General features: G+C 37.7%; 1 protein-coding gene across 8 annotated transcripts in view; it reads right to left on the bottom strand.

Annotated features, from left to right (window-relative positions):
* The window catches only part of LOC136852716 (cuticle protein AM/CP1114-like), a 49,944-nt gene that overhangs the window by 7,136 nt on the left and 17,808 nt on the right, over positions 1–25,000 (bottom strand). For 4 of the 8 annotated variants that reach the window (XM_067127632.1, XM_067127634.1, XM_067127636.1 and 1 more), the window contains exons 3-4: positions 9,500–9,708; positions 8,710–9,039 (exon numbers count right to left, since the gene is read on the bottom strand). The exons of 3 other annotated variants lie outside the window; for them this stretch is intronic. In XM_067127632.1, the coding sequence (XP_066983733.1) occupies positions 8,844–9,039; positions 9,500–9,666 (363 nt within the window). In that variant the 5' untranslated portion in view covers positions 9,667–9,708 and the 3' untranslated portion in view covers positions 8,710–8,843. Of the gene's footprint in view, positions 1–8,708; positions 9,040–9,499; positions 9,709–10,434; positions 10,478–25,000 lie in introns of those variants that run through there. One more of the 8 variants, XM_067127631.1, reaches the window with a different exon arrangement.

The raw sequence follows: 25,000 nt of genomic DNA, 5'->3' as shown, positions 1-25,000 counted from the left end.
CGAAGAGAATTGCAACGCATTCCTGATTTCATCCACGTGTAATCCTTTGCTCTCTCTCTCTCTCTCTCTCTCTCTCTCTCTCTCTCTCTCTCTCTCTCTCTCACACACACACACACGCACAAACACACACAACAAAACTATAAAAGCCACCGCTTCAGAAGTAGGTCACCGCACCTTCCTGATACACACTTCAAAGAGTTCCCGAGCATAATCTTCGCAGCTTGTCTTCAAAGGAGAGACGAGAGAGGCAGACTTTCGGCCTGAGAGGGGACGAAAATATAAACAAATTAATAACAGTCAGTCTGTGACGACACAGGAACCTCTTGTCATTAAAATGAAATAAGGACGAAGGTTGTTTTGATTGAATACAAAGCGCTTTGATACACAGTAGGTCAGGAATTGTATTCCTCAGTCAATTTCTGTATAAAGAATTCGTGTTGAATCTACCTAGCAACTCTTCCAGGTAGGTTTTTCTCTCCCAGTGGATTCACAGCCGTCAATAAAGGCTGGTTTAACAGAATATCAAGCATTTATATACAGAGTGGGTCAGGAATTGTATTCCTGTCAATGTTTGAATAAAGGATTCGTGTTGAATCTATCTAGCCACTCTTTCAGGTAGATTATCCTCTCCAAATGGGTTCACAACCTTCCATTGAATTTAAGAAATTGAAATGTGAATAACAATAAAGATTGATCTGATAGAATATAAAGCATTTACATACAGTGTAGATTAGGAACTGTACTCCTCATTCAATTTTTTAAATAAAGGATTCATCTTCAAACACCTTAATACTCTTGCAAGTAGCTTTTCTTCTCCCAATGGGTTCACAACTTTCAATGAACTTCAGGTAACTGAAATTTGAATAACAATAAACACTGATCTAATAGATTTACATCTACATGCAGAGTAGGTTAGGAACTGTATTCTTTTATCAATTTTCATACAAAGAATTCATCTTAAACCCACCACACTACTCTAATCTCTAGGGGGCGTTTCCTTTCCCAAGGGATTCACAACCTTCCATTAGGCACTCCTATGACTTAAGGAAATCCAGCTTATATTGCTGATAATCTAAATCAATAATTATGTCATGGAAAATAGAAAATACTCAGATAACAAGTATTTTCTGTACAGCCGCTACAGCGTATAATCAAGGCCACCGAAGATAGATCTATCTTTCGGTGGTCTCGGTACAATGCTGTGTGAGCCCCGTCCCATGAAACTTTACCCACTGACCAGTGGTGGCCTATCCTATGTCGTTGCCAGAAGCACGATTATGGCTAATTTTAACATTAAATAAAGTAAAAACTACTGAGGATAGAGGGCTGCAATTTGGTATGTTTGATGATTGGAGGGTGGATGATCAACACACCAATTTGCAGCCCTCTAGCCTCAAAAGAGGGTTTTGGGGACGGCTAACCTCCGCCAAGGCAGAACAATCAAGGGTCACTTATCAATTATCAATAGACGGATGTCATGCAAAATTTAATCAGAAGTTGCTAAGTCTGAGGTCCAACTTTGGTTAAAACCTACGCATAAGCTTTTAAAGCACAATCCTGCTAATAAAGAGAGAGAGAGAGAGAGAGAGAGAGAGAGAGAGAGAGAGAGAGAGAGAGAGAAAGATCTTTAGCCCAGAACAACTCACAACAAACTCGGTTATAACAACCTACAATCTCAGGTTCCTCCCAGACTGGTCCTATAATCGATCTCCCCTAAATATCTTCCTAAAAAGAGAGAGAGAGAGAAGAGAGAGAGAGAGAGAGAGAGAGAGAGAGAGAGAGAGAGAGAGAGAAAACATTGTTTTGATAATCAGCTGATTGGGGTGTGTCAAACCAGTCCATCTCCTACCTGTCTCTAATTGGTGTCGTCGCAGAGACGAGGGTTTATAAACATGTCTCTAAGAGACAATTTTTTTTTTCTTTTACCTTTTTAACCTTCTTGGTAAAAAGGCTCGCGGAGATTGGGGTGGAGATTAAAACAAAACAGGTGGAGGTAATTCTTAAAGTACAAATGCATTTGGATTAAAGGGTCAGGTTCAACTTTGTAAGAGAGTTGGGATGTGGTGTTGTGGGAGAGATAAGAGTTCTGAAGGTTTTTTTGTTTTCTGTAAATGAAAGCTATTGTGCCGGCTTTGTCTGTCCGTCTGCACTTTTTTCCTGGCCGCACTTTTTTCTGGCCGCACTTTCTTCTGTCTGTTTTTTTTTTGTCTGCACTTTTTTCTGTTCGCACTTTATTCTGTCGGCACTTTCTTCTGTTCGCACTTTATCCTGTCTGCACTTTTTTTCTGTCTGCACTTTCTTCTGTCCGCACTTTATTCTGTCCGCACTTTTTTCTGTTTGCACTTTATTGTCTGCACTTTTTCTGTCCGCACTTTTATTCTGTCTGCACTTTTTCTGTTTGCACTTTATTCTGTCTGCACTTTCTTCTTCCGCACTTTTTCTGCACTTTCTTCTGTTCTTTATTCTGCGGACTTTCTTCTTTCTTTTTGTCTGCACTTTCTTCTGTCCGCACTTTTTTCTGTCCGCACTTTTTTCTGTCTGCACTTTTTTCTGTTTGCACTTTATTCTGTCTGCACTTTCTTCTGTCCGCACTTTTTTCTGTCCGCACTTTCTTCTGTTCGCACTTTATTCTGTCCGGACTTTCTTCTGCCCGCACTTTTTTGTCTGCACTTTTTTGTCTGCACTTTCTTCTGTCCGCACTTTTTTCTGTCCGCACTTTCTTCTGTCCGAACTTTTTTCTGACCGCACTTTTTCTGTCTGCACTTTCTTCTGTCCGCACTTTATTCTGTCCGCACTTTTTTCTGTCCGCACTTTTTTCTGACCGCACTTTTTCTGTCTGCACTCTCTTTTTTCCGCACTCTTTTCTGTCCGCCCTCAGATCTTAAAAACTACTGAGGCTAGAGGGCTGCAAATTGATAAGTTGATCATCGACCCTCCAATCATCAAACATACCAAATTGCAGCCCTCTAGCCCCAGTAGTTTCTATTTTGCTTAAGGTTAAAGTTAGCCATAATCATGCGTCTGGCAACGATATAGGACATGCCACCCCCGGGCCGTGGTTAAATTTTCACGGGCCGCGGCTCATACAGCATTATACCGAGACCACCGAAAGATAAACCTATTTTCGGAGGCTTTGTTCATACGCTGTGCAGAAAACCCGATTGTGCTGGAGGCAAAAAAACGATTCTGGGGAATTTTTCCTTTTCCCCCACTTGAAGCTTCCTCCCTGTCAAAAGAACCTAGTTTTTCCTTGATTTCAAAAACTTTTATCTACAATTTTCAGAGACGGGAGATTACTGCTTCCCACACCTTGCATATATGGAGAGAGAGAGAGAGAGAGAGAGAGAGAGAGAGAGAGAGAGAGAGAGAGAGATAAAGTAGGCTACACATGGATGAAAATTTTATCTTTAGGAGGGTTATTTCTTGTCTGAATGGAGAGAGAGAGAGAGAGAGAGAGAGAGAGAGAGAGAGAGAGAGAGAGTTAGCAAGCAGAAAGGAAACAACTGGGGAGAGAGAGAGAGAGAGAGAGAGAGAGAGAGAGAGAGAGAGAGAGAAAGTTAGCAAGCAGAAAGGAAACAACTGGGGAGAGAGAGAGAGAGAGAGAGAGAGAGAGAGAGGACAAAGAACCTGTGAGAATTTAGACAAAGTGAAGGATATTGAATTTAATTAGCACGAAGGGAAGGCAATCCACAGGAGACGGAGAGAGAGAGAGAGAGAGAGAGAGAGAGAGAGAGAGAGAGAGAGAGAGAGAGAGACAGACTGCTGGCTGGGTTATAGAAGTTGGAAAACCATGATGACAATGCATTCCTGGTTTCATCCATCTGTAGCCTTGGCTCTCTCTCTCTCTCTCTCTCTCTCTCTCTCTCTCTCTCTCTCTCTCTCCATTTAGACAAGAATTCACTCAGTGTACTAGATAAAATATTTCAACCATGTGCAGCCTTGGCTCTCTCTCTCTCTCTCTCTCTCTCTCTCTCTCTCTCTCTCTCTCTCTCTCTCTCTCTCTCTCTCTCTCTCTCTAGACAAGAATTCATTCTGTGCACTAAAGATAAAATAAAAAGTATTTAAACTTTCTTTATTTCTAATCATTGAGCTTTATTCCTTTCTCTCTCTCTCTCTCTCTCTCTCTCTCTCTCTCTCTCTCTCTCTCTCTCTCTCTCTCTCTCTCTCTCTCTCTCTCTCTCTCTCCACAACAGAAAGAGAATTCACTCTGTGCACTAAAAGATAAAATGAATATTTCCAAGTATTTAAACTTTACCTCTAACCACAGACTTTTATTCCTCTCTCTCTCTCTCTCTCTCTCTCTCTCTCTCTCTCTCTCTCTCTCTCTCTCTCTCGTCCCCATTCAGAACGAGAATTCAGTCTTCCCATTAAAAATTAGACAATGAAATTTCCCCTTCTTGTTTTTCACTCCAGTTTCTCCCCTGCTAAAACGAGCTCCTCAAATTATCACTCAGGCAAATATTGGCACAGCTGATTCAGAAGAGAGATTACTTCCAAAGAAGGAACATGGCGTTTCTTTAAAAGCATTTTGCAGATTTCGGAAATGATGCATCAAGAGATTAAAGAAGTATGAACGAGATTTTCCGGGTGGGGAAAAAATTAGCTTAATGACAGCTTGTCAAAGGGTATTAACGTCCAGAGTTTTTAAAAGGTTTGGCTTCGATATTTTTAGAGTAAGGTCATTTTTGAAGGGATCGGGTTGAGTAATTTTATCATCATACACATACACACATATATATACATATGTATAATAGGTGTGTGTATGTGAATGTGTATTTATGTGTGTACTGAAATAAATAAAATAAATCAGATCAGTATTCTGAAGCGATCCGTACTTGTGGAGAGAATGGGAAAATCGAGTAGTAAAAATTGGTGGAATAAGTGTATACTTCGACATTGTCAAAGTAATGGCGGCTTAGGGCCTGTTCTATAGATGATTGTGTATATCCCAGAACATTCTAAGGACCCTCTCTCTCTCTCTCTCTCTCTCTCTCTCTCTCTCTCTCTCTCTTTAAACAGGTGAGTCTGTCTCCTTCTCTGAACGGCTCAATACATCCAGTTCAACCTTTCGGTTTAATCTCTCTCTCTCTCTCTCTCTCTCTCTCTCTCTCTCTCTCTCTCTCTCTCTCTCATATTTGACAGAAGCGATTATTCCCCGTCGCTCAGGAGACGAGAGGCGTTACGGACACGACACGACACGCACACACATGCACACACACATATGCTTTGGCCAAGTGGTCATGTAAACGAGATAGGAAGCTTACTGACGAGCAGATAGGGAGAGAGAGAGAGAGAGAGAGAGAGAGAGAGAGAGAGAGAGAGAGAGAGAGAGAGAGAGAATTCAATGGTTAATCTTTACATGCTTGGGATAAGAAGGTCATTGATCAGCAGGCAGGTGAGAGAGAGAGAGAGAGAGAGAGAGAGAGAGAGAGAGAGAGAGAGAGAGAGAGAGAGAGAGAGAGTTAATATTATATTTGTTCTTTACATGCTTGAGATAAGAAGCTCATTGATCAGCGGACAGGAGAGAGAGAGAGAGAGAGAGAGAGAGAGAGAGAGAGAGAGAGAGAGAATTCAATAGATAATCCTTTGATGCACGAGCTCAGAGTCATTAATCAGCTGACAGTTGTATGTATGTGTTTGTGAGAGAGAGAGAGAGAGAGAGAGAGAGACAGAGACTGAGAATTTCACGCAATAAACAAGGACATACACACGAATAAACACACACATACACACACATACACACAAACATGCACGAATCTCCCACAGGAAACGCGGATTCAAACACGTCGCCCCAATTAAGATTGGAACAAAGACTTTTGCGGAATTAAACTAGATTGCGCTTCCTTCTGGTCCGCAAACGACTATTCACCTTGTGCCTGGTATGCACAGGGGCCACAATGCCTCAACAACGTGTTGTTTCGACGATAATTGCATGCTGCAATAATTGAGACAAAAAAAAAAAAAAAAAGGTGGATTTGCCCATCTCTCTCTCTCTCTCTCTCTCTCTCTCTCTCTCTCTCTCTCTCTCTCTCTCTCTCTCTCTCTCTGTTGTTGATATGCGGATATTTCGGCATAAATTGTGGATTTACAATAATAATAATAAAATAATAACAATAAATAGGTGAATTTGAATGCATAAATCATCCTAAGTGTCTATAATAATAATAATAATAATAATAATAATAATAATAATAATAATAATAATAAAAATATCATTTTTATTATTATGTCTATTATTATTTTATTATTAATATCTATCATCATCCTAATAATAATGAAAATAATAATAATTGTGATGATAATAACAATCATAATAATAATGATAATTTACTCATTATTATTATTATTATTATTATTATTATTATTATTATTATTATTATTAAGAATTCTTTAACAAAACCAGCTTTTATTAGATACTCCATCAAAAGAAGATCTTACGAAATAAAAGATTTCACTGAACAAAAGCCCTTTTTGAAGTTGTTTATCAAACAAAAGCATAAGATAAATAATGACTTTTCAAAGATTCCACTGAACAAAAGCCTTTTTTTTTTAAGTTGTTTATCAAACCAAAGCATCAGATAAACAATGAATGTTTACAGATTCAACTGAACAAAAGCATTTTTTGAAGTTGTTTATCAAACAAAAGCATAAGATAAACAATGAACTTTCAAAGATTCCACTGAACAAAAGCCCTTTTTGAAGTTGTTCATCAAACAAAAGCATAAGATAAACAATGAATGTTTACATATTCTACCCAACAAAAGCCCTTTTTGAAGTTGTTTATCAAACAAAAGCATCAGATAAATAATGAATGTTTACAGATTCCACTGAACAAAATCTCTTCTTGAAGTTGTTTATCAAACAAAAGCATCAGATAAATAATGAATGTTTACAGATTCCACTGAACAAAATCTCTTTTTGATTTTGTTTATCAAACAAAAGCGTAAGATAATCAATGTACCTTGAAAATAAAGCTATTAAGAATTGTTTTTATTCAACTGGTCTAGAAAAAAAAGCTCGATTAAAAAAAAAAATTTACAACAGACTAATATCACAATATTTAATAAAACATTGAATAAATAATCCCTTATTCTCCTCTAAGAGAAATCGAGTTTTCTGTACAGCGTATAATCAAGGCCACCGAAAATAAATCTATGTTTCGGTGGTCTTGGTATAATGCTGTATGAGCCGCGACCCATGAAACTTTAACCAAGGCCCGGTGGTGGCCTATCCTATATCGTTGCCAGAAGCACGATTATGGCTAACTTTAACCTTAAATAAAATAAAAGCTACAGAGGCTAGAGGGCTGCAATTTGGTATGTTTGATGACTGGAAGGTGGATGATCAACATACCAATTTGCAGCCCTCTAGCCTCAGTAGTTTCTAAGATCTGAGGGCGGACAGGAAAAGTGCGGACGGACGGACAAAGCCGGCACAATAGTTTTCTTTGACAGATAACTAAAACCTCAAAACAAAAGAACTCACATTCCCGCACCTAACAGCAGAAAACACCACAGTAATTAAACAAAAAATAAAAATAAAAAAACTAAATCCCGTATTCTCCTTTGAGATAAAAACCACTTGGTACACCAACTCCATCTATCCTTTGACAAAAGAAAAAAAAAAAGAAAACAAGTTCTGAAAGACTTAATGTCCACTCTTAAGAATCAAAATTAGAGTCAGAAATTAGGGGGGAGGGCAAGTATCGTCTGCACGACGCACGAGAATCATTGCATGATTGCATTTGCCTGCCCGACCCGCCGAAAGCTTTCGTTTTGCCAGGACTGCCAAGTCATTCCGGCTGTGATTGCTGACAGTTATCTCTTGTTGTAGACACAGGCAGACATACATACAGACACGAACAGAGGACTGACAGACTGGCAAAGACAGGCTGACCAAAGGCAGACAAGCTGGACAAAGGACAGACAATCTAGCAAACACAGAAGTTCTCACAGACAGAAAAATGACACATGAAAAATTCTGGTAGACAGAACACCTGAATTGTATACAAACCAGAAAGGTTGCTGACAGGTTATTATAGAGACAACAAATAGACAGACGAAAGGCAATTTCTGTCACAGACAGACAAGAGATGCATAAAAGATATAGGTCATTAAGGAAACATCAAAGAAACAATATGGTATTTGGAAAACAGATGGATTTTCTGTGCCAAACTCTAGACAGTAAAAGATTTTAGACAGACAAGGAGCAGACAGACATAGGGAGTTTAAACAGAGCACAAGAGACAGGCAAAGAGACAGACACCAAAGTAAACACAAAAGTAAAGTAATTTTGACAGAAAAACCAAGATGAAATCAAACAAAAAAAATACAGTTATAATGAAAACCCAGATGACTTCTCCTAATGATTCCCTTGGCATATGCAGCAAAAAAAAACCTCTTAAACTAAAATTGACTTATCAGAGCCAGGAATTTCAGCCAAGTCATTGCCTCAACCCCCCCCCCCAAAAAGGAACCCTAAAATAACCGTAGGTTAGAATGGTCAAGTGGGTTACATTACATTCTCAGCTATCAAATAGGTGGGTAGGTGCATATTCTTGTATAAATGCATACTTGCATGTACATTGCGCATTTTATATCTATTTATATATATTTTATATCAACATACTCTTGGAAGAAGACACTTTTGGTTAAAACAAACACGTATAGAAAATTGTATTTATTCCAAAAAAAAATTCGAATACAATATTAATTCATGAAATATGTTTTTTTTTTTACATTTCACAAGATAAACTGGAATAAATAAGATAATTTAAATACTGTTCGTTCGAAGATAGGTGGGGAATATTTAAGTGTCACTCGTTGCTAGTTCTCGAATGGTGTCTATTCCTCAGCACTCAGTCCTTCGCGGGCCCTGCGCTCGTCCTCGAGACGGGCGAACTCGATCTGGTCGAGGACGAACTGTGGAATCGGGTGTGGGAATGCTGGGGCCACTGGCAGGAGGTCAGACTCGGGTTGGTACCCGTTCTCGTCAGCTACAAACTTGAATTCAGCCTTGCTTCCATCTTCAAGAGGGTAGCTGGAATTGGGAGTGTCATCTTTTAATTTATGGAGCCTGGAATATCTACTAAGGAACCTCAAAATCATTGGAAACCTCAAAATTTTTTGGAAATACTTGATAAAGATTTAGGAAGTGTTTACCAAAATTGTCTTTAAATTTCATTTTGAAAGAGACCTCTTGTAAAAACTTAAAGCCAGTTGAAGCCAGTTTTCTGTTCATTGAGTAAGTGAAAAATCACAGAACTTTGTACAAATGTATTCAAAGATTTTCATATCACAGATATTACTGAACTACCTAAAAATCACTTTCACAACTTAACCATATATATGCAGAATTTACTGACTACAACAATCTACTTGCCCATTTGTACTGCTTAGGAACCCCAATCCATACAAGAAGCTTCAACACAAAAATTACTCTTCAAAACACTGGAGTGAAAACAAAACGCAAACAAAATGAAAGCACACTGAAAACTAACCTCCATGATCCGATGACGTTGGCGCCTCCGCTTTCTCCCTGGGATCCCGAGATGTGGACTTCAATTCCGTTCTCAGCCACGAAGTCGCTGTTGTGGTTTCCGAACTCGTCCGGGGTGTGCTGTTCGTTCTTCAAGATGGCCACCACAGGTGGGTTGACGAGGGGCATCTTGTCTGCCACGGCCAAAGCCACGAACAGAAGAACGAAAACCTGCGAGAGATTTACAGATTTCCGTAACATTGAGTCTGGCGGATGCGACATTTTGGGGTCTACTGTATATATGCATATACATACATAAATATTTTTTTATATTTATGGATTAATATATATACAACATATAGCACTTATGACTGCCTGCGACAGATCTGTAGATTTCTGTAATATTGAGTCTTGCGGATGCAACGTTGTGGGGTCTATTGTATATAAATACATACATAAATATTTTTTGTATATTTACGTATGAATATGTGTACATTATTTAGCACTTATTTTGGGGATTTATGATGTATTATATGCGCGTGTATATGGGCCTGTGACAGATTCTTAATACTGAGTTTGGCGGGTGTGACATTATGGGGTCTACTGTATATATATATATATATATATATATATATATATATATATATATATATATATATATATATATATATAGATACATAAATATTTTGTAATATTTATGTATGATTATGTATACATTAAACAGCACTTATTTACGGGTTTTATAATGTATAATAGGCATGTATATATGCACTTATACATATATGCCACTGCATATGGCAACAGTTTCATATATATAAAAATGTATATGTATGCACTGTATTGCAATTATTCTCTACAAACTCTCAAACACATATATACACATTTATATATATGAAAGACACAATACATCTATGTTGATTCACAAACATCACAAAAGACTTAGATGCTTCGACTTACGACTTTCATTGCCATGGTCTTGTCAGGTCCTGCTGAGAGCACTCTGCTGGACCTATAGCCTGCCCATCTTTATATATTCCTCTCATTCAAGGGGCATGAGAGGAGGAGCAGGAGGTGGGAGAGAGAGGGGGGAGAAGGCTGGTAAAAGGAGTAAGAGGCCTCCCTGAAAGCGAGGTCAAGGAAAAAATTCTCCTAGTGGGTCATAAGGACCCCTAAATTGGGGTACTAAGGTACTATGCCAGCGTTCCGCATTTGGTCGGGGCATTGAACACGGGGAGAGAAAAGGATTCTGTCTTTTGTGTGAGTCACAGATGATGGGATGTTTATTCTAATAAATGGGTTGATTTTCTTACGTGTGGCGTCTGCAAATGAGAATTTTATTAATGAAATGGGGTTGTGGGGAGAGGGTTACAACATTCTCCTGAATGAATCATTGCTACCATTGTCTCGAGTCACTGAATACCTGGAATCTTAATCATCAGAGGTCTGTCGGACAAGATAAATTTTGCTGTTCGGAGAACTGATAATGGTTTGAATCTCTAAATACAGATTCCTTATTTCATAAGTTTTGCGCTGAATCGAGATAATTAGTCTTGCTTACTGATTCTAAGAACAACTTTTAATCATCTGATTGCTCTTTATGGTTATGTAACTTAGCTTAGCGAGGAGGAGGGAAAATTACGTAGGTGCTAAGGAAAGCTTTTGTAAACATTAGCTTTAATTAAATAGAGAGAGAGAGAGAGAGAGAGAGAGAGAGAGAGAGAGAGTGGTAGAGGGGTGGAGGGGCTGAGCTGGGGAAGCTCCCAGGGGAGGCACAGTGGTAGGAGGTCCAGTCAAAGCAAAGGGAGTTGGGGGTGGGGGAATAATTCTGTTGTAGGAGGTGGCTTCAGAAAGTCTTGGGGGTGGAGTTTGTATCAGAAGAGGGTAGGCTGGATGCTGCTGCGAATGAGAGAGAGAGAGAGAGAGAGAGAGAGAGAGAGAGAGAGAGAGAGAGAGAGAGAGAGAGAGAGAGAGAGAGAAGGGGTCACTTGTTTTTAGGAGTCTGCGGGCGGCAGGTGACAGGACTAATGCCCTTCTGGGGGGGGGTCAAGGCTTACAAAATGCAGTTTGACAACTGGGCATTTTAAAAGGTGACCCACTTGGGGTCAATTCTTGGAAAGATGGTGATTATGGGTAATGTGTTTATTTAATCTATGTGTGTTTGCGTGATTGAATGGATGCCAGGACTCTACAAATGCATACAAGTAATAGGTTTGTATAAAATTGTATATTTACACAAACAGAAGTTAAATACAGCATTTTCACACGCAAAGATATATTGCATTCTAATCTATCTCAAAGACAGGATCATTATGGGTGATGAGTGTATTTAATCTGTGTGTGTTTGTGTGTTTGTTTGTGATTTAATGTATACCAGGATTTTACAAATGCATACACATAGGAGATTAGTATATAAATGTGTGTGTATATATATATATATATATATATATATATATATATATATATATATATATATATATATATATATATATATATATATATATAAATATATCATTATTTCTAAAAGTAAAGATACATTACTTTCTGATTTATCACGAAGACAGGACCAGAAACCATTGGGTTTTGACACAAAATCATAAATAAAACCCCAGGTTTCCATTCAGTTATGTTGAATTCATTAGCAGCTAAATAATCAAATCAATTTCAAATTACTCTGCATTTTCTGGTGTGTGATTTTGTGATAGTTAAAGTGGATAGTTAAAGTGGATAGTTAAAAATACAGACAATATATGGATAGCCAATATTATATTAAAACACATCTTATGGCAAGCGCTTTCGAGTCCTACAGAGTAACTAGACAAATGCTATTAAATTAACAAGTAAAAAATGCGCCGAAGTTTCTTCGGCGCAATCGAGTTTTCTGTACAGCGTATAATCAAGGCCACCGAAAACAGACCTGTCTTTCGGTGGTCTCGATATAATGCTGTATGAGCCGCGACCCGTGAATGTTTAACCACAGCCCGGTGGTGGCCTGGTCTATATCGTTGGCAGATGCACGATTAAGGCTAACTTTAATCTTAAGTAAAATGAAAACCATTGAGGCTAGAGGGCTGTAATTTGGAATGTTTGATGACCGGAGGGTGGATGATTAACATACCAATTTGCAGCCCTCTAGCCTCAGTAGTTTTTAAGATCTGAGGGCGGACAGAAAAAGTGCGGACGGAAAAAAGTGCGGACGGACAGACAAAGCCGGCACAATAGTTTTCTTTTCAGAAAACTAAAAAGCAAAAATTTATCTATTCCCTAATTCAGAATATTACACACTGTTCCCGTCGCCATATTTGATGTTAGATTTGCAAACTAGAAAAGTCATGGGAATAATGCTTTCTCTCTCTCTCTCTCTCTCTCTCTCTCTCTCTCTCTCTCTCTCTCTCTCTCTCTAGTGAAAGTCAGTCTTATCAGAGTCGATTAATGTCTTATCTACCTATCTTATTTATTCCTTTCTCTCTCTCTCTCTCTCTCTCTCTCTCTCTCTCTCTCTCTCTCTCTCTCTCTCTATATATATATATATATATATATATATATATATATATATATATATATATATATATATATATACACACATATATATGCATATACATATATATATGTGTGTATGTATATGTGTGTGTGTATATATACACATTTATATGTATATACAGAGAGAGAGAGAGAGAGAGAGAGAGAGGTACGGATTTATAAAGAGACCCCATTATGAAAAGTTGAGTGCCCACAAAAACATTAAGCAGAAACGCTTTCGCCACTTATAAACAAACCACTCTTATTAAAACAATCAAAATTCCCTCACACATTCAATTTGTGGAGACAAAATCCACTAGGAGAACATCAATAATTCAAACGTCACAGAAGTGCCCCTTTCAGAAGGCGACGACCTTGCCGGATCTGGGGAGGGGGTTGGGGGGGGAGAGGAAGCATTGAACCATTTAACCTCGATTCGATATCAAAGGGACTCGTTTCCATTCCTAATCGCCCTGGATGTTTTCAATCAACGTTCTAGAAAAGCGGAACGTTCATGGCTCAGTGTACAGACGTTGGATGTCCTGAGAATGTGGGACTTTGATGTTCATTCGGCTTTGCAAATGTTCTGAAGTGTTTGTTTTGGGTCTCGAACGTTTCGAGGATCTGTAGGGCGTTTGCTCTTCGTTTCCAGCTAAACATGTTCTGAAGTGTTTATTTTGAGTCTCATTTCCAGCTACAAATGTTTTGAAGGCTTGGAGTCATCTGTATTTATTTATAGCCTCAAACGTTTCGAGGGTTTGTGGGGCGTTTGCTACTCATTTTCAGCTATAAATGTTTTGAAGGCTTGGAGTCTTCTGTATTTATTTTCAGTTTTCAAACGTTTCAAGGATTTGTGGGACTTTGTTCATTTTCAGCTACAAATGTTTTGAAGTCTTGGAGTCTTCTGTATTTATTTTCAGTTTTCAAACGTTTCAAGGATTTTGGGGGTTTTTGCTGTTCATCTCCAGCTGCAAATGTTTTGAAGTCTTGGAGTCATCTGTATTTATTTAAAGTCTCAAACGTTTCAAGGATTTGTTGGGCTTTTGCTGTTCATCTCCAGCTGCAAATGTTTTGAAGGGTTGCAGTCATCTGAGATTTATTATCAGTCTCAAACGTTTCGAAGGTTTTTGGGGACTTTGCTCTTCATTTCCAGCTACAAATGTTTTGAAGTCCTGGAGTCTTCTGTATTTATTTTCAGGTCTCGAACGTTTCAAGGATTTTTGGGGCTAGTTTGCTCTTCATTTCCAGTTACAAATGTTTTTAAGGCTTGAAGTCATCTGTATTTAATTAAAGTCTCAAACATGTCAAGGATTTGTGGGGCGTTTGCTGTTTATTTCCAGCTGACAAATGTTTTGAAAGCTTGGAGTCATCTGTATTTATTTTCAGGTCTCAAACGTTCCAAGGATTTGTGGGGCGTCTGGTGTTCATTTCAAGCCACAGATGTTTTGAAGTCTTGTAATCTTCTGTATTTATGTTCAGTTCTCAAACGTTTCGAGGTTTTGTAATACTCGCCATTGTATTTCTGTCAAAAACGTCTTAAAAGACTTAAATATATACCATTCGTTTCAGCTGTAAGTTCCCCATTCAGCCTCTTCGTGGTTTATGACGTTCATTATTCTTTTCCAACTGCAAACGTTTTAAAGTCAAGTAAATTTCACCAATTAATTCCAGTCTCAAATGCTGCAGAATCTTGTAACTTGAACGTTTATTTCCGATACTTAACCTTGTCAACAGTCCTCCCTTTTCAATCCCTGTCCCTAAATGTTTTTAGGACTTGCAACTTTCATTGTTCAAAAAAGTTTTAAAGTCTGGTAACCCTCATCATTCATTTCCAGTTCCAGACGTTAGTAAGACTCGTACCTTTCAGCGTTTATTAGTTTTCTGTAAAAGAAAACTATTGTGCCGGCTTTGTCTGTCCGTCCGCGCTTTATTCTGTCCGCACTTTTTTCTGTCCGCACTTTTTCTGTCCGCCCTCAGATCTTAAAAACTACTGAGGCCAGAGGACTGCAAATTGGTATGTGGATCATCAACCCTCCAATCATCAAACATACCAAATTGCAGCCCTCTAGCTTCCTCAGTAGTTTTTATTTTATTTAAAGTTAAGGTTAGCCGTAAGCATGCTTCTGGCAACGTTATAGGATAGGCCACCACCGGTCGTGGTTAAAGTTTCATGGGTCGCGGCTCATACAGCACTATAACGAGACCACCGAAAGGTAGATCTAATTTCGGTGGCCTTGCTCATTAAACGTTGTAGCGGCTGTACAGAAAATTAGATTGCGTCGTAGACACTCTGGCGTATTTTTTTACTTGTTTAGCCTTGTCTTTAATGCGCCCTCTCTCTCTCTCTCTCTCTCTCTCTCTCTCTCTCTCTCTCTCTCTCTCTCTCTCTCTCCGGATCTACTTCAGTCTCCACACTCTAAAATAAAACGAGAGAGAGAGTGAGATAAGCCGCCTCGGTGATCCTTTTCCTTATAAAAAAAAACCAGAGTCTATCCTTAAAGTCCACTAGAATTTCAATGTCCTTTGATGTACGATAACTCCTCAAACGTCACAACAATTTACTTGTTTACCTTTTCCCAGAAGCCTTCGTCCGCTTCGTTTCTTTTAGTACGGAGGCGTCTCATTAAGAAGACATCGTACTTTTTCCCATTAGCTTTCGCCCTCCCGAAAAGTGAGCGAGTGACTCTTGCGATGTACGATAACGTCCCGGATTTTTAGAGCGGCTTTTATCACGTCGTTACTCTGCACGTCGTTCGATGTACGATAATGTCTCTCTCTCTCTCTCTCTCTCTCTCTCTCTCTCTCTCTCTCTCTCTCTCTGGCGTTCCATAACTTTTAATTGGCGCTTCTTATCTCTGGCGTTGTTTGTCTAAATTTTTTTTATTTCCTTTTTTTTAAATTGTGCTGTTTATTTGACAATTAGTCATGTTAGTGTTACTACATTTTCCTGTTAAAAGGACATTTTTAGTTTTCTGGAAAAGAAAACTACTGAGGCTAGAGGGCTGCAATTTGGTATATTTGATGATTGGAGGTTGGATGATCAATCTGCCAATTTGCAGCCCTCTAGCCTCAGTAGTTTTTAAGATCTGAGGGCGGACAGAAAAAGCGCGGACAGAAAAAGTGCGGACAGAAAAAAGTTCGGACAGAAAAAGTGCGGACAGAAAAAAGTGCGGACAGAAAAAAGTTCGGACAGAAAAAGTGCGGACAGAATAAAGTGTGAACAGAAAAAGTACTGACAGAATAAAGTGCTGACAGAATAAAGTGCGGACAGGAAAAAGTGCAGACAGAAACAGTGAGGAAAGAAAAACTGCGGGCAGAAAAAGTGCGGACACAAAAAGTGCGGACACAAAAAGTGAGGAAAGAAAGAAGTGCGGACAGAATAAAGTGCTGACAAAAAAGTGCGGACAGAAAAAAGTGAGGACAGAAAAAGTGTGGACAGAAAAAGTGAGGTGTGGAAAAAGGAGGACAGAAAAAGTGCGGACAGAAAAAAGTGCAGACAGAAAAAAGTGCGGACAGAAAAAAGTGCGGACAGACAGACAAAACCGGCACAATAGTTTTCTTTTACAGAAAACAAAAATGTGCCAGGCATAAAACAAAATCGTAATTCCAAAGTGAGAAATGAAATTAACTGGAAATATGAATTTGATCAACAGATACAAAATACGACACAGGAAATGTTTTAACAGATTCTGGAACAATTGGGAGAGAATTAACTTCTTGCCTAAAGCAAAAATTGAGATGAAGACAAAATTCACTGTTATAAATAAAAGTGACAACAGAAAAATTATAATTCTGGAAATTATGACAGACTGACAATGTTGGCACAGAGGCAAAAAAATTCTTTAAAAATTAAAAACGTCAAAAAATTTATTATGGAAACAGATTTCACTTCTGTCAGTAGATTTGACAACAGAAAAAAATTATGCAAAATGTTGTAGACTTAAATTACTGGCACATCAGTAAAATAATTTGAACAGTTATTATGGAAAATAATTACAGATAATTACAGACTAACAGTGTTGGAACAGAAGGAAAGTAATTTTTAAAAACTCAGTGATAATCAGAAGTGTAAAACAGAAAAATTATCACGGAAAATAATTAATAAAACATTACAAATGGAAAATAATTTTAAAAACAGAACAATTATTATGGAAAATAATTACAGATAATTACAGACTAACAATGTTGGCACATAAGGAAAATAATCTCTAAAAACTCAGAGATAATCAGAAGTGTAGAACAGAAAAATCATCACGGAAAATAATTATTTAAAATATTGGAACAAATGGAAAATAATCTTTACAAAACTAAGCGATAGCTAGAAGTGTAAAACAAAAAAATAATTATGGAAAATAATTTAGACTTAAAATACCGACACAGAACCAAAATCACTTCTAAAACCCCCCCAAAAAGAGATAAATAAAACCTGCCATTAAAACTCACTACCCACCACTTTCACAAACTATTTCTACACCCATCTGAATATTCCAGGACCTGTTAATTTAGCCCTAAAGTCCTCTTTTTTTATTTTTTTTTTTTTTTGCCCAGCACCAGCCGAAGCACTAACAGCTACTGAATACTTTACAGGCCCCTTGTTAATTTCAATCTTAATTTATATTTTTGTTTATTCGGCCCGCGTTGTCACCCGGCTGGAGGCAGGCGCATTCGAGCCGACAGGTAAAATGCATTTTGTTTACTGCCGGCTGATTAAGAGCCGAGTGATCAAGGTGGGGGCTTTATGTTTCTTTTAAATCTTTTGATTGCTTTGTTTGATGTCCATTTGCATTTTACTTCTTACTTATCTCTCTCTTGATTTGTCTTGATTTTCTTGACTAGTTTTGGTGGACCTGATATATATACTTATATATATATATATATATATATATATATATATATATATATATATATATATATATATATATATATATAGACAGTAACCCACTGGTCGAGTGCTTTCAGCCCCACCCAAAAAAAAAAAAGCACCCCAATCGATCCCAGCAGGGGAAACAATTCAAGATGAAATTGCCAACAGACCAATTGCCATTTGAAAGGAATCCTTGGAGAGAGAGAGAGAGAGAGAGAGAGAGAGAGAGAGAGAGAGAGAGAGAGAGAGAGAGAGAGAGAGAGAGATTATCCACTCCTTTGCATTCATGATCAGTCAACACTTCAAACCTCAAGATATCTCCCTTCCCCCTCCACCTCATTGCCGGGGCTCCCCTTAGTCAAATTGGGCACGTGAGGAATGCCCAAACGATGCCCCAGGAATGACTGGCATTCCTCCTGACCAGCACTACTTAACATAAAGTCGAAATATTTACAGAAAGATGTGGAATGTCCCCTGACACTAAGGTATGGAATGTTTTGGTATGCCACATCACTCATGGGATTGGGATCAGCTTGTTGAAGAATTCTGTGGTGTTTTTGGTTTATATAAGAATTATTTTTCGAGTATTTTTTATTTTTTATTTGTAATGGGTTTTTAGGAATTATTTTTGGCTGAATATTTTAAGAAAAGGTTTTATAATTCCTTAAAAAAAAGACGATTGGATATCAACTCTCAAGAATGATGATGATGATAATAATAATAATAATAATAATATAAATAATAATAATAATAATAATAATAATAATAATAATAATAATAATAATAATATCATAAAAAATTACTTTTGGAATATTTTTTGATGGGTTTTTGAAATCTTTATTGGCTAAATATTTCAAAGAAAGGTTTAATACAAGTCCTCCAGAGAAGGATGATTGGCTATCAACTCTTAATAATAATAATAATAATAATAATAATAATAATAATAATAATAATAATAATAATAATAATAATAATAATAATAATAATAATTTTGGTTTATTTATGAGTATGTAAACGAAACTAAACTGAAAATTATATCTTTCGACACAGATATAATATTTCAAAGAGGAATCACTTTGTTCAAAAGTCTAATGGCTAAAATTTCACAGAGACCACTGAGAAAGACAATCTAGTATCTCTATGTAGCCCAGGCCTAAATTAAACTCAGAGGCCAGTGAGAAGGGCAGTCTGGTACCTTTAAGTAGCCCAGAACTAAATTAAACACTGAGGCCTCTGAGAACGACAATCTAGTACCTTTATTGAGCCCACACCTAAAGGCTGAACCTACCTATCAGCCACAGAGAAACACAAGTTAGTTATTAAAGCTAAGTATAATTTAGCTCTACAAATTATTAAGTGATTAACAGTGGAAAAATTGTTCGTCATTCCTGATTGTTTGTTTTGAATGCCAAGGATTCACTGGGACCAATTATACTGCATGATTAATCACACAGAGATAATTGACTCTCTGCTGTTGCACTGGAGTGCAAGAGCTGACTCATCAAATGATAATTCAGTTTCGTTATTTTTATGTACTGCAGGACGTAACGTTTTCAAAATGCGAGGAGAGAACTGAAGGTATAATTCACATACAGCCAAATACCTGAACTTAGGACTTTCTCCATAAAACCTATCTTATTTGAAAGTCTCCTACCCTTTTGATGTAATGAAATGATGGTACGATGAGATAATCATAAATATTCATGGTGATAAATGTACTCAGATGCCCATTGGATAGATTTTTAAGCCATATAAGGAGACTTTTTACAAAGCAGGTACTTAGGTGAATGTATGGTTTGATTTGCAAGTTACCGATGACCTGGAATGGATATTGAATGGAGGACTATAAGAAAACTTGAATATTATACCTCTAAATATAAGAAGGTATTTGGCAACTATACATTTGGCAACTGAAGCTCCTCAGAGTTGCTAGATAGTGCCAATTCTGGCGAGTATGTCTCTCCTATAACATTTGGCAACGAGACTTTCCAATAAAATGCTAGACAGCACCATTCCTGGTAGTCTCTGTCAGTTGGCCATAATCCAGACGTCCACACCAGGCCTTCTACTCCCTTTCGCAGCTTCCCATACATAGGCCCATCCTTGAGACAAGGGCACAAGCTAGTACAAACCCAGCTTAATCTAAATTTCTAAACAAATAGTCACCAATCCTGGCAACATCCAGCAATAATTAAGACCCTACACAGAGATGCCAGATATCACCACTCCTCTCTCTATCTATTTATCTATCTATCTATCTATCTATCTCTCTCTCTCTTCCACTCTTCAGGAAGAAGGATCTAAAAGCTAACTTATGTAAACACATCTGGCATTCGCAGACACGCCACTCAGCCCAATCTCACATACCGGGCCCATGTTCGTGCGTCCTCCTCCAATACATCCCACCCAAAACAAAAGACAGGAGACAAGTTCCCTTCGCGTACCAATCTCGTCAGCGTCCTGTAGTAGTCCCTCTCTGCCTCGGCATGAGGACTGCGTGTATCATTCTTGGCATAGCCTTCTAAATTCTTTATAGGCTTGGCCGAGAATACCTTCGTGCCATCTTTAATTGATTCCGTCGTAAAAATAGCTCTGAACGTTGACGAGTCACTTGGCGAGGTTGTTCGCGCCGACAAAGGACCAGTTGGGGGGTAGAGGGCTGGGGAGGGAGAAGGGGTGTCGAAGTGGGAGTAGATATAACAGGTAGCCAGTATTTAATATATGAAGAAGGGGAAAGTATTACAGGTATTAGGCGACGTTTCATATGAGGGATAGGCAGCCGGTTCGAAGAAGAGTTTGCTGGTGGGGATTAATGTCCCTGATTAAACTGTCTGTACTGAGAAATGTTGTTTTTAATCTTATGGATGCGTGTTGTTTAAAATATATATAATATATTTATATATATATATATATATATATATATATATATATATATGTGTGTGTATGTATATATGTGTGTGTTTTTCATAACAGGAAGGAATTATTTTCTGTCTTCTCATATTATTTTCTTTATTTATCCTATAACTGTTATTTTTTCACTTTTACTTTCTCTCTCTCCCTCTTTCTCATTATAATAATAATAATAATAATAATAATAATAATAATAATAATAATAATAATAATAAATGGTCCTTAATACTTGCTTTCGATTCTAGTAATAATAATAATAATAATAATAATAATAATAATAATAATAATAATAATAATAATAATAAATGGTCCTTAATAATTGCATTGGATTCTAGTAATAATAATAATAATAATAATAATAATAATAATAATAAAATAATGATAATAAATGGTCCTTAATACTTGCACTCGATTCTAGTAATAATAATAATAATAATAATAATCAATGCTCCTTAACATTGACACTTGATTCTAATTGAGAAATATTCCTTAACAACAACAACAATAATAATAATAATAATAATAATAATAATAATAATAATAATAATAATAATAATATCTGAAAAACATTTCATTTGAAAAACCCCTCCACAAACTAAAAAAGATTAAACCTTATAATCCTCTTGATAACTTTTATGCCAACAAAAAAGTTTTAAAAAATATTAAAATATTAAAAAAAAAATATTAAATTAATAAGCAAACAGACACTTGACTGGCCCACTTAGCAAATCCATTTCCTGAATATTATCAAAAAATGGGCTTTGGGGCCCCGGCCCCCCCAAAAAAACTTCAGATTAATCCCCAGACTTTGCAGAACCTCACGAAATTCTGTCCCTAAAAGAGGGATTTGACGAGAGCTGGATAAGAGGATTAGCGAGTTTATCAAATTGACTTGGGCTGGAAAGGGTAGGGGGGGGGCTGGAGTTGCTTCAGAACTGTGGTTCTTAACCTGGGGTACCTGTACCCCCAAGGGGTACGGGATATGATAGCCGGTGCAATGGTACTGCATAATCCTTTTCATATGTTTGTTTTGTATTTATTTTGGATGGGGGTACGAAAAAATTTTCTGAGATATCAAGGGGTACAGGGTAAGGGCACTGAAAAAGGTTAAGAACCATTGCTTTAGAAGAATTGCGTTATTGAGACGGTTTTGACGATGGAAGAAGCGAAATTAATTGAATTAGGGTTTTTTGGGAGAGAGGTAAGTGTGAATTATAAATCGTGAAGTGTATTGATGGGTTAATAAAGATTATGTATATATATATATATATTATATATATGTGTGTGTGTGTATTAAACTTAATCACTTGCACATTTGTGTTGTGCATTCATACAGCTACCAGACGATGAGGGCAGATAAGCCCTTGAAAACTGGTAGCCTTTTTAATAAAATCTCCTTTAGATGCCATCCTGTTTAAGTGAGGCCATGTTTTTCTTTATATATATATATATATATATATATATATATATATATATATATATATATATATATATATATATGTATGTATATACATATATGTATATGTATGTATATACATACATATGTATATATATATATATATATATATATATATATATATATATATATATATATATATATATATCTACAATGAATAACAGGACCTCTCTTAAACAGGATGATATCTAAAGCAGTAAAACTCTCCCTCAGAAGCTTCTAAAATTTCCTCAAAATAATATAAAATTTCCCTTATCATTTCACTACTTGTGATAGCTGATAATGGGCACGAATCTCCCTCAGACGCCCGTAAAGTTTCCCAAAAAACAGTGTATCATTTCCCCTGGCACTTCACTGCCTGTGAGAATTAATTAACGAGCACGAATCTCCCCAAGACGCCTCTAAAATTTCCTCAAAACAATATAAAAATTCCCTGGGACTTCACTGCTTAAAGTAGCTGATTGATGGGCACGAATCTCCCCGACTTCTAAAATGTCCTCAAAACAATGTAAAATTTCCATAGTACTTCACAGCTTATAGTATCCGATTAATGAGCAACGAATCTCTCTAAAATACCTCTAAAATTTCCTCAAAACAATATAAAAATGCCCTAGCACTTCCCTGTCTTGTGTAGCTGACAAATGAGCAACGAATCTCCCTGATATACCTCTAAAATTTCCTCAAAACAATATAAAATTTCCCTAGCCCTTTACAGCTTATAGTACCTGATTAATGAGCAACGAATCTCCCTGAAATACCTCTAAAACGTCCTCAAAACAATGTAAGATTTCCCTAGCACTTCCCTGTCTTGTGTAGCTGATAAATGAGCGCAAATCTCCCCGAAATCCCTCTAAATTTTCCTCAAAACAATGTAAAATTTCCTTAGCACTTCCCTTGTGTAACTGATAAATGAGGGCAAATCTCCCCGAAATCCCTCTAAAATTTCCTCAAAACAATGTAAAATTTCCCTAGCCCTTCCAGGCTCAGTGCAGCACGCAATATGCCCCTGAGAGCGAAGGGAGAATGTTACAAAAATCTGCATGCAGACGTCGCAGCAGCTGTCCGCAGAGGGAGACAAATGGGGACATGAGAGTCAGACTTCCCTGGGATCTAGGGAACGGCTCCAGACCTCCCCCCCTTGGGTGTCAGAACCAATGAAGAGAAAGAGAAAGAGAAAGAGAGAGACAGAAAATCAAGGTAAAGAGAGTGAGGACTAACAGGACGTAGGACAAAGAGAAAGAGAGAGACAGAGAGACAGAGACAGAGAGCCAAGGTAAAGGGTATGAGGGCATTATGGCGATGGCTAAGTGGACGTAAGACAGAGCCTAATGAACGAGGTCGCAGGTCGTTCATTTGGGTCAACGCATGCGCGTTGATGGCTGATGACTGTGAGGTCGCGTCCGGGGGTAAAATGTTTTAAGGGGAGGGGAGGAGGAGGAGGAGAGGAGGAGGAGGAGGAATAGGGAGAGATGGAGAGATACGAAGGGGACTTTTAAAACGCCATTCATCAGTTCAAGGTCTCCTGAAAGAGGCCCAGAAGAAGGAAACACGATAGGAAGGTCTCTGAAGAATGGAACTGGGACAGGAGACTTCTATGACGAGTAAAAAATGCGCCGAGGTTTCTTCAGCGCAATCGAGTTATCTGTACAGCGCATAATCAAGGCCACCGAAAATAAATCGATCTTTAGATGGTCTCGGTATAATGCTGTAAGAGCCGCGGCCCACGAAACTCACAGCCGGCCGTGGTGGCCTTATTTGTTGCGTTGCCAGAAGCACGATTATGGCTAAATTTAATCTTAAATAGAATCAAAACTACTGAGGCTAGAGGGCTGCAATTTGGTATGTTTGATGATTGAAGGGTGGAGGATGAACATACCAATTTGCAGCCCTCTAGCCTCAGTAGTTTTTAAGATCTGAGTGGCTAAGAAAAAAGTGTGAACGGACAGACAAAGCCAGCACAATAGTTTTCTTTTGCAGACAACTAAAAAGGGGGTATGTCTGTCTATAAATTGGAACTTTCTATTGGGTAGAAAGCAGAGTAATAAGGTAATATAGTACACAGATTATAGATGAGGCAAAAGTGTAAAATGTTATAGAGAAAATCTCACAAAGAAAAGGCGGAATAAGGAGAAGAGAAGCAAATAAAGATAAGGTCTGCACGAATTCCTTGTCAAGAAAGAGACTTGTTGATAATAGACGAGAGAAGAAGGCATAATACACAGCAAATAAAAACAGAAGAAGAAGAAGAAGAAGAAGAAGAAGAAGAAGAAGAAGAAGAAGAAGAAGAAGAAGAAGAAGAAGAAGAAGAGTAAACTCCGCGAAAGTAAGAGGATGAGATAAATTCATGAGATGATAATAGATGAATTCGCATGACAGCAAGACGATATATTTCAGTTCTTGACAATTCAGTGAATGTTTGTATCAAAATGTGGATTTTGAAAGCCACGAACCGAGTAAAAGATTCAAAGTGCACGAGAGAGTGGGGGAGACACACTGAGAGAGAGAGAGAGAGAGAGAGAGAGAGAGAGAGAGAGAGAGAGAGAGAGAGAGAGAATCAGGTTCACTGAGGCTGGGCCACCGACTGTCTATATAAAGCGTCTCTCGCCCAACTGGTCAGTCACTGTTCGACAGATTAGCCTCCGAGAATGACTGTCCACTTGTTCAGACTCTTAAACATTCTTTTCTCTTGGACAGATGCTGTGTCCGGATCCAGCCCAGGCCTGAGGAACGCGAGGAAGGGTCAGAAGGTATACAGACAGAATGACAGAACATACGGG

The sequence above is a fragment of the Macrobrachium rosenbergii genome, chromosome 26 (assembly GCF_040412425.1).
Source record: "Macrobrachium rosenbergii isolate ZJJX-2024 chromosome 26, ASM4041242v1, whole genome shotgun sequence".
NCBI lineage: Eukaryota > Metazoa > Arthropoda > Malacostraca > Decapoda > Palaemonidae > Macrobrachium > Macrobrachium rosenbergii.
This window is presented reverse-complemented; position numbering and strand designations above follow the sequence as displayed.